Here is a 10,729-nt window from a genome sequence, read left to right on the forward strand (position 1 = left end):
ATAAAAACGAACATTTTTGTGTACGTTTTGTTAAGTACCGCGCGAGCCAGAAAACAGAAAATTATTTGTGTTGGTGCCATCATAGCCAATTAAGATTCAGCTTTTCGTGATGACACAGATAATTAAAATAGCATCCTTGACTCTGATGATGGTGAACGTAATAGTTTTGGGAGAGTAAGGAACATTTTAGAGGATCGTTTTAGCTTCGAAGCGATCGTGGCTTCACATAGCTTTAGCAATGCACAAAGCGTGGATACATTGAATTTTTTTGCATAGTACTATTGGTTAACATGTTAGCAAAATAAAATATATAACAAAGTGTTCTAGATAAGTTTGAAGTTGAAGAAAAAATTGTATACATATCATGAAGAAAAATCGGCAATTTTCGGTAAAAGGCTGGCAGTAGGCCGATAGCTAAATTTGTACATGAGCAGCAGTTAAAGGGTAGCTCACAGCAAACACAATTTGGAGAGTTCAAGGCCGTGAAAACTATCTAGCAACTTCATTAGTCTTACACACAGCCAAGTCTTCAAACCCTGTTGATTAAAAAAACATCCAAACACAATTCAGTTGTAATGCATTTCTGAAATTACACATCTTATAAAGACCCAGCATAGGTACCCATAAGTATAGCAAAATAAAGGGAATTGATTGGGTGCAGGCTTAATTAACCCTATCCATAAACTGATTTAGCGAGATGGCTGTACCATTGAATAACGATTCAGGACATATGTGTTTAATATCTTTGCTGAAGGTCATGTGTAGTTGAAAATTCATAATCACTACCTACTACGGCTGTGCTGGTAATCTAAAATTTTGAACTTAGCCATACCTTAACTTTACAACGAGAGTGATCCAGGTGACTCAAGTGTTGATTTCTTTGCTTAGACGGTACGTCAATTGGTACATATTTAACATTACAACTTTTCGACTTCATCTTGAGACTGGAGACCAGGCTCCTAGGCTGGGCATGTACCATATGAAGCGGCGCTCAGTTTATTAAAAAAAAAGTTATTATCATGAATCACCAGTGAACCACGCACAAAAATCTAATACAGTGAAACTCGGCTAACTCGACATTCACGGAACCGAAAGAAAGTGTTAGAGTTATCAGAGCGTTCAAGTTATGAGAACACTCACAAGTGCATGTATTATTGTATTTATCAGTACATATACAAACTATATATAAATCAAAAGCATTTATTGCTTGTTTTAAGTTAAGGGACCTCTCATGTAATGTTTTAACAATTTTTATCAGAAAGTATAAATATTTTCCTCTTATTACTTGAGATTCGTTTGTTTGTTTTTGGTGATGTGACGCTTCTCCTTGCTTGCGGAGGGCTATCCCCAAGCGGATGTTTGGTAAAATTTAATTTTTTGCAAACCTTTAAAAAAGTCGTTAACGAAAATATTTTGCCGATAGTGGTAATAATGACGCCTAAGAACTACTAAAAGTTGTTGTTTATCTCTATGGCTTAGAATAAAGTGATACTCTAAAGCGATAACAATCGTCTCGGTAGCCGTTGGGCAAAAAAACTGTTCAAATTAACAAAGTTAAGGTCGAGTTATCTAAAGCATTTTATCATTGCGTTGGAACGGACCAAACAAATCCATTCGAGTTAACCATGTGTTCGAGCTATCCGAGGGCGAGTTATCCGAGTTTCACTGTATATGGCTTGAAGCAATAAAGTCTCTATAATATGTCTTTTCATTTTATTGTTTGTTTTATGAACATATCTAACAGCTCATTTTATATGCTGGAAGCGGTCAGACTGTTGGGGCGTCTCCTTGTTATTACTTATATTACTGGTATCACGCTACCACCACCTCATATTTTATTGTCTGATGTTCTTTTGTCTGTGTTTTAGCTTGCAGCATTATGGAAAGAAGTTGTAGCATTTGCGGTAGCACAGGAAATGTATCTAAAAATAAATGTAATGCATGTGGTAAGTTTGTCTATTTGTTGTAAAACAGTGAGCCCGCTGCCCTTTTAATTCTGCAATATTTATAATAATTTGTTATGATTCACAGGCAAAGCACCCAGTCACATCAAAATAAAAGTAAGCTGTCCTTAAATTTTCCGTTTTGCATTTATTTTTAGTTGTCAAGATGAAGTGCCAGTGTGGGGCCATTAATGCCATCAATGCCACAAAGTGTAGCGCATGTCGTAAGTCTAAAACAATCATCATTTAAAAGCTTCTGCGTTAATACTAATAGTCGTGATTGCTTTGCATGGTCTTTTAGCATTGAACTCTTTTCTTGTTTTGCCTAAATCTCACTGTTCTCCATAACAGCTTTAGATCATCAGAACTCCACCCCATGTGGAAATGCGATGTTGGTTTCGTATGCTTTGCAGTGCCAGATTATCCATCAATGTCAAAATGTCAAAGTTTTATTCTGTATGCGATAGTTTTATCTGTACCCATTTATTGTTTTCACAGCTATCATCTTCCGTGATTTGAAGGCACAGACAAGGATGTCTACACTTAAGAAAAGGCGGGAGGAGGGCTGGGCTGGGAAGAAGACCACAAAATACTATGTGGATGCACTGGAGCGTGCTGTGAGTGAAGTAAAATATATTTTGCTTTACGTCAAGTTATAAGACTGACATGCCAAATTGTGTAAATAGAAAGCTTTAAATACGCTCAGGCTCAACTTTAAAACAACTTACTTTTGCGGCTGCAATTCAGGTTTTGTTTACATTGAAAATGCCCGAAAGTATGCAGATATCGAAGTATAGTAGATTCAGATACAAACGTGGTTAATGTGAAAAATCACTTGTAATATTGGTTTTGAAGCCTTGTGATGGCGGTGACTACAACACTATTGATTGGTCCCCTGAAGCTTAACATGCCAGTAATAGTTGCACAAGCCCAACTGAGTATAGGACAGCTTTCCTTAGTAGATGAAATGAATAAGACAACAACCCATGCAAAAGAGTTATTTTAGGAATACCTAGCATCCAAATAACTGAGAAAATAGTGCAAATTCTCCAAGCTCAACAAATCTGAACCAGCTCACGTCTAGTGCAATGGTATATTATCAGCTAGCAGAAGATTTGCTTTTCATGTTGTTGTTGTAATTCATGGTATGAACGAATGTATCATACACTCTTATAATATTGTTTATGTTCATTTTTACAGGCTGCCCACGCCCACGGTGCAGGTTTATCTGTTTTATGCCTGGTATTCAAACCTTCAGGCAAAGGTACCTTGTCTACTATTATCGAGGAAGGATGCCACCAGACTGAAATTGTGTCAGTCATCAAAGAAGCGTTCAATGATATGACAAGATGTAGTAAGTTCCCTTGGTCTTTTCAATGTACAGCAGAACTTAATTGCCTGTTTTATATTACATCCTACTCCCCTATGTGATTGTTTTGTTGCAGAAGACTATGTGCAAAGGACCTATAAACCGTATAACCCCACATCTGCTTCCACATCAGCTACTACATCAGCTTCCACATTTGCTACTTCTAAATCTGCTCCCACATTACCTTCTACATCTGTTCCCACATTACCTTCTACATCTGTTCCCACATTACCTTCTACATCTGTTCCCACATTGCCTTCCACATCTGCTCCCACATTACCTTCCACATCTGCTCCCACATTACCTTCTACATCTGTTCCCACATTACCTTCTACATCTGTTCCCACATTACCTTCCACATCTACTCCCACATTATCTTCTACATCTGTTCCCACATTACCTTCTACATCTGTTCCCACATTACCTTCCACATCTGCTCCCACATTACCTTCCACATCTGCTCCCACATTACCTTCTACATCTGTTCCCACATTACCTTCCACATTTGCTCCCACATTATCTTCTACATCTGCTCACACATCATCTGCTCCTACATTACCTTTTACCTCTGCTCCCAGATCAGCTACTACTACTACTTCCTCAACCACACCAACACCTACAAAGGCTGTAAGTATAGTATTCCTAATATTTCGTCCCAAAAGAAACCAAAATTTTAAATAATACGAGATCTTTAGAGAAACAATGCATATGAATTGCTTCCCATTGTTTGGTCATCTTTCTTCATACAAATTATGACATATAAGATAGACAAACAGTTCAGAAAAACTAATACAGACCCAGCAATGAAATGTTCAATATCGTTTGTTGTAGAAAAGGTGTGCTAACAAAGCATGGCACACACAGACACACAAAGTAAGTAAAGCCATAGCTCATTTCTCACTGTCTAATTTTGTTGAACCTCAGTCAAGCAATTTCATTGCTGATATGTTTGTCTACGCCATGAGATATTTACTTTGCAATTGACCTTTACTCAAATTTAAAGTACCCATAATTTCTGAATGCCATTGACCTCAGTACTGTTATTTTCCAGTGTAAGCAGAGAAAAAGGCCGAATAAGCAGCGCTCTAGTAAGTAGAAAATGCTGTTTCATTTTTCATTGTCGTTGTGTTGAATCTCTTATCAATTGTACAGTAATGCGCTATGACCATGATGAAATTGACTATTTTGCTATTTTATTTTCTCTTAGAGAGGATGGCTGCTATGCAGGTAAAATTTTTCTTCTGTGTGGTGCATAGGCAGCAAAAACTCTTGTTATTCTCTTCTTTCCTTCCCTCACCACTCTTCATGCGAGGAGAGGTGGGAGGGGAAGAAAAGAAAAGAATAAAAAGAGTTTTTGCTGCCCATGGGTGGTGTCTTTTTTTGCCTATAGTGGAATTCACAAAACAACCCTGCAATACTATCAGTTATAACAACCTGGTGTCGTGATTTTGTTACCATTTTGTTTAACATGTCATAATTTGACATGTTTGTATGTTAATTGGCAGCCAAATAACCACAACACAGCTTGCGTTTGCCTCACTCACTAGCAGCTTTGTCATAATCACGACATGCCAACAGCCCACAGGGTGGCAGTACATGATCAAATAATTTGCTTTCTTCAGCTAACCATGGTTGATTTCAGGTCTGATTCGGGATGGGCTTTTCGCTTGTACAAATTACTTGTTGCGCTAACATGCTGTGATATGCACTGGTTGCTAGCAGCTCAATCATTGCGTCTTTTTTCACCAAAGATATGGTTTTTCTTTGTTGTATAGGAAATACTACTCCAGCAGAGTATATCAACCCAAACAATTCTGACTCAGATGCAGAAGAGATATTGAGTGAAAAGTTGGTAAGTTGATGAACAGTCAAAGGCACTTTTCCAGTGTTTTAGAGTACACATTGAAGTATACCAAGGTCCAAATCATGGTAATTTTTTGTCTTCTCATGCCAATAAACATCTATAATCCTGGGGATCTATCCTTTGGCAAAAAATTGCCTAAAAGGACTAAATTGGTTAATTAATTGGGTATGATCATTACAAATACCTGAAATGGTGTACTCGGTAATGTATGTGTATTATTTTTAAATGACGTTCAATATCTTATGGCACTGTTTTATTAGATAGGTGCAAATTTGATCAATTTTTTGTGTCAGCAATGGGTAATGTTACTGTCGAGAAAAGACAACTTGACACATATTTGGAATGCAAATTGATATTTTGTGTTCAAAAAGTTTCAACCTCTGGTCATGCGTGGACTACATTCACTACCACATGTTACAATATGTTTGACATAGATTTTCTGCCCCTCCCCTCTTCTCTCTTTCACTTTTCGATTCTCATAATTTGTTTCTGAATCTTTTTCAGGACAAGAATGGTAGAACACTGTACCTGGTCAAGTGGAAACATTATTCATCACAGTAAGTCGCGTCAGCCGAATGTCTATTAGGGGCGAATATTCATGGGCTGAGTCATGACTAAAATCCATGCTTTTAGTCATGACTCAGCTTCAGCCAGTCAATACGATGAAAATAACAATTTAGCAGAGTATACAAAAATCAGGATTATCAACAATAGAGCAATTGATGCTGTATTGAGTTGTCATTTATTTATTTAGTCATTGCTGCAACAAAGCACAATGACCTTATGTTAAGAGCGGAAACATGTAGCATCTTAAAACCCACCAGCTGATCAGACTAATAATCATCTCAATTTTATTTTGTTGCAGAAGTAATACCTGGGAGCCCTCTAGAAATCTCAAACAAACTTTGGCACTGCTAAACTATAAGGTGAGTTTAGCCAGTTACACAAGCAAAAAGTGCTTTGCTGAAAGTCTTATTGTTTACCTAATCATTGATAAAGATCGCCACAATCATGGAGTCAAATCTGCACCCCATTCATGGCTATAGGTCGCCCGATTTTTGTCACGCAATGCATTCATATCATACAAGTTAGTTGCAAGGACATCAGCCGAAAAGAGTATCGCCTCTCCAGCTGAATCATCATATAGCCATGTGTTTTTACTGGGTAACTAATGCACATCTTGTTTTGTCACTTCAGACAGCATTTCTTTACCGTTTTTCCTTCTTTTGCAGGAACATGTCCAGTCAACATGACCAGCAACTCCTATCTGCCACCAGCAAGCATCCACATACACAGACATTCTTTACTTTTTACCACAAAGTTGTATAATATAAAAATATGTAATGTAATAGTAATATAATATATCAATTAATAATCAACAGAAAATAACACTTTGTTGCAATAATCAATTCATCAGATCAAACTACCCGGCTTGCATTATTCTATTTGAGGATTGGTAACAATAGGAAGAAGAAATAGAATAGAACGGAATCTTGCTTACTCTTGAGTGGAGTTCCCTACACAGCTTTGTTGTGATCCTTTGTGTAATCTTATAATTATGTTCAATAAAAGTGATCACAGAGACCCCCTACACATAACCACAACATTCTAACACAATTCTAACCTGTTGTCCAATCAGGTTGATTTATGCAACTTGCTCACCTGCTTAGTCCATACAAACCATCATAAAGTTTTCGAAGCCTTAGGATGTGCACTGATGTGGTCCAGAACAGTTTTGTAAATCACTGCTTTTTTGGTAAGGCAGTGATGGCTGAAAGTGTCATGGCTGTCTCACTGGTGCGGACACCTGCAGGTATGAATAGACAACTCCAGAGTAGATAGATAATATTTATCTATTAATAACGAATTTCTACAATTCTTGTCCCACATGTCTAAAAACTTGGTATTTATACCGGTGAGCCTTGTTAATACTGAATATTACTTCAATATTGCTACATTTGCGTTAGTTCCCATGTAAACAGTGAAAGATATTCAGGATTTATCTCCCCCTTGTGTTGCCTGTCATAGTTGATTATTTTAATAATTCAACTCAATAGATACAGTAGGCTTATGGAAATGCATTTTAGTCATTTTGACTTGTATTCTGAAAAAATTGAAATGGTTAAAATTAGGTGCCCGACTTGCTTCTCCATGCAAATCACAATACTTGTGGAAACCTATTACTTTATTTACTCATGTCGCCCTGAATAGTTTTGTGAAAATGAACTTTTACAATTTTTAGGCCACGTGTATAAAAACTTGGTATTTATACCGGTGAGCCTTGTTAATACTGAATATTACTTCAATATTGCTACATGTGCGTTAGTTCCCATGTAAACAGTGAAAGATATTCAGGATTTATCTCCCCCTTGTGTTGCCTGTCATAGTTGAATATTTTAATAATTCAACTCAATAGATACAGTAGGCTTATGGAAATGCATTTTAGTCATTTTGACTTGTATCCTGAAAAAATTGTAATGGTTAAAATTAGGTGCCCGACTTGCTTCTCCATGCAAATCACAATACTTGTGGAAACCTATTACTTTATTTACTCATGTCGCCCTGAATAGTTTTGTGAAAATGAACTTTTACAATTTTTAGGCCACATGTATAAAAACTTGGCATTTATACCGGTGAGTCATGTTAATACTGAATATTACTTCAATATTGCTACATTTGCGTTAGTTCCCATGTAAACAGTGAAAGACATTCAGGATTTATCTCCCCCTTGTGTTGCCTGTCATAGTTGAATATTTTAATAATTCAACTCAGTAGATACAGTAGGCTTATTGAAATGCATTTTAGTCATTTTTACTTGTATCCTGAGAAATTGAAATGGTTAAAACTAGGTGCCCGACTTGCTTCTCCATACAAATCACAATACTTGTGGAAACCTATTACTTTATTTACTCATGTCGCCCTGAATAGTTTTGTGAGAATGAACTTTTACAATTTTTAGGCCACGTGTATAAAAACTTGGTATTTATACCGGTGAGCCTTGTTAATACTGAATATTACTTCAATATTGCTACATTTGCGTTAGTTTCCATGTAAACAGTGAAAGACATTCAGGATTTATCTCCCCCTTGTGTTGCCTGTCATAATTGAATATTTTAATAATTCAACTCAATAGATACAGTAGGCTTATGGAAATGCATTTTAGTCATTTTGACTTGTATCCTGAAAAAATTGAAATGGTTAAAATTAGGTGCCCGACTTGCTTCTCCATGCAAATCACAATACTTGTGGAAACCTATTACTTTATTTACTCATGTCGCCCTGAATAGTTTTGTGAGAATGAATTTTTACTATTTTTAGGCCACATGTATAAAAACTTGGCATTTATACTGCTGAACTATGTTAATACTGAATATTACTTCAATATTGCTACATTTGCCTTAGTTCTTATGTAAACAGTAAAAGATATTCAGGATTTATCTCCACCTTGTGTTGCCTGTCATAATTGAATATTTTATATAATGGATACAGGAGGCTCATTGCAATGCATTTTTTGTCATTCTCACCTGTATCCAAAGGTATCAAAATAGTTAAAACTAGGTGCCCGACAGGCTTGTTATGACATTCTCACCTATTGTCGCATGGCCTAGACTCACCTGAGAGGGGTTGTCCATTTTATTCTGGCTGATAACATATGTGACCCAGGCAGTCAGAATGTACAATTGTACTAAAACCACATTTTTGAGTTATTTAAAGATTTAAAATCAGCAAATTCTGAGGATTTTAATGCATTTTAAATTTTTTCAAATTGGATTATTTATACCCAGGTTAGACAAGATTTAGTAGAGAAGGTCTCATGATAAACTAAAACTGTTGTTTTGAGTTTAATCAGAATAAAGTTGGTGATTCATGAACTGTAAATCATGGTATTTTCTTACAAATCAAAACGCCATAGCAACCAACCACTTAATCTCAACCTATATTGATGAAACCCGGCATTCTTCACAATAAAACCTTGAAACAGATGATCGTTGCATTTTTATTCCAATTCGATTGACGGTTGACATCCCAAAGGTCATGGTAAGGTTAACAATATATGTGGCTAAAAGCTCACCGTCCTGGATGCATTCATTAAAAGGGTATGCTTCAAACTGGACAATTCTCATCAAGCTATATTGCTATGACTGCATTTAATGACAGTCCAACAACTTAACAAAGAGCTGGATGTGTATTCAGAATTGTCCACCTACACAGAAGGTCGTGGTAAGGTCAACGATGCGGAAAATATGTGATGCGAAAATATCAACCCAACTCATCAAGTGACTATTCAATCTAGAGCTCTTTTTATGTAGTTTAACACTCACACAGTGTAGCACGAGTACGCTGCAAAGATTTATTGTAGCACATTGGAGAGGTTTGTTTGTTATGCTAGTGGCAATTTGTCCCAACGCAACCATATCCAATGTTTCCTTCGGCAATCCTTGATATACAGTTCTAATGAGGCTTAATTGTTCAGATGACATAAAACTAGCGCATAATTCCCTACATTTGCACCCACTTATTAGTTTGATGTCAACAGCTAGAATGGGAATGTTATCAGCAGTGATAGGCTGATCGTTATTCTCTGTAATTTGATTTAATTAATTCGCATTATCGTTAGCAGCCACATACTGCGTAAGCAGCTGTATTTCTAAGATTGCCCTATTATCACAATTCTCATCATCACTTTCACTATGATCTGAGGCAGCTGACTCAGATTCTAAGTAGAAATACTCATCTAGCATCAACAAGCCGTAATTTTGCGATTGTTTATTTTGTTCTAGCCTGAAGCATTAAAAGAGGAAATGGCCACATACATGCGCGCACCCGCAGTTAGAGCCTACAGTAATGATCTTGGGTTATGAAAAATTCCATAGCAACCACCAATATGGGTATAGTCAGAGCCGTATACATAGTTTCACAGAGTCCCGTAACCAAAAGCCGGAAACAAAAACGCTTGATTCCAAACAAACCCGATCGACATGCTGATCTCTAATGGAATATTCTTACCTCGCTCTCAACATCTCACTCTTTTGCATTTACTTTATTACAAAAAATAATTTGTAGTTTCTTGTAGGAAATTTTGTCCTTTTTCAAGTGGTGTATAATACAACTATCAATTTCAAAGTGACTGCTAATGGGAGTAGTTTTTGTTGATTAATGTTGCGGCTTCTACATTATAACTTATATTAAAATAGTAGGCGTGGCCTGTTTGTTTGGACTCGAGCTCCCTCCCGTATACTCTTCTGTTGGTCGCCGGACTCTGTGAAACCATACGACACTGGGTATAGCTAAATGGCAATTCTGGATTTATGATTGGTCAGACACAAAAATAAACAAGACCATGTGAAAGAGCAGGGTTGAATGCACTGTAAACCACTGTTTACTAAAATAGTGACGGTGAGTCATATAATAGCGTGAAGCACGCTTAGCGCGCTATTGTGAACAATGGAATTACTGCACGATTGTACATTCTGACGGCCGGGGTCACATATACTAAAGGTTATACAAAAGACATTTCGTTTATTATTGAGAAATAAATTAATATACTTTATT

General features: G+C 36.7%; 1 protein-coding gene across 2 annotated transcripts; it reads left to right on the forward strand.

Moving 5' to 3' along the window:
• The first annotated feature begins 1,565 nt into the window (after window positions 1–1,565).
• Window positions 1,566–6,583, forward strand: LOC137398538 (mucin-2-like). Of its 2 annotated transcripts, XR_010978959.1 has the most exons (12): window positions 1,566–1,946; window positions 2,102–2,167; window positions 2,442–2,560; window positions 3,144–3,297; window positions 3,389–3,939; window positions 4,144–4,185; window positions 4,364–4,400; window positions 4,520–4,539; window positions 5,088–5,164; window positions 5,681–5,733; window positions 6,042–6,102; window positions 6,409–6,434. XR_010978959.1 is itself a non-coding variant. In XM_068084664.1 (11 exons), the coding sequence occupies exons 1-11, from the start codon at window positions 1,880–1,882 to the stop codon at window positions 6,427–6,429; spliced, it is 1,248 nt and encodes a 415-aa protein (XP_067940765.1). In that variant the 5' UTR covers window positions 1,566–1,879; the 3' UTR covers window positions 6,430–6,583. The 2 variants fall into 2 exon arrangements, 1 of the variants encoding a protein (XP_067940765.1); XM_068084664.1 differs by lacking the exon at window positions 4,520–4,539 and having other exon boundaries at window positions 6,409–6,583.
• The last annotated feature ends 4,146 nt before the right edge of the window (window positions 6,584–10,729 follow it).

The sequence above is a fragment of the Watersipora subatra genome, chromosome 6 (genome assembly GCF_963576615.1).
Source record: "Watersipora subatra chromosome 6, tzWatSuba1.1, whole genome shotgun sequence".
NCBI classification, from domain to species: Eukaryota; Metazoa; Bryozoa; class Gymnolaemata; order Cheilostomatida; family Watersiporidae; genus Watersipora; species Watersipora subatra.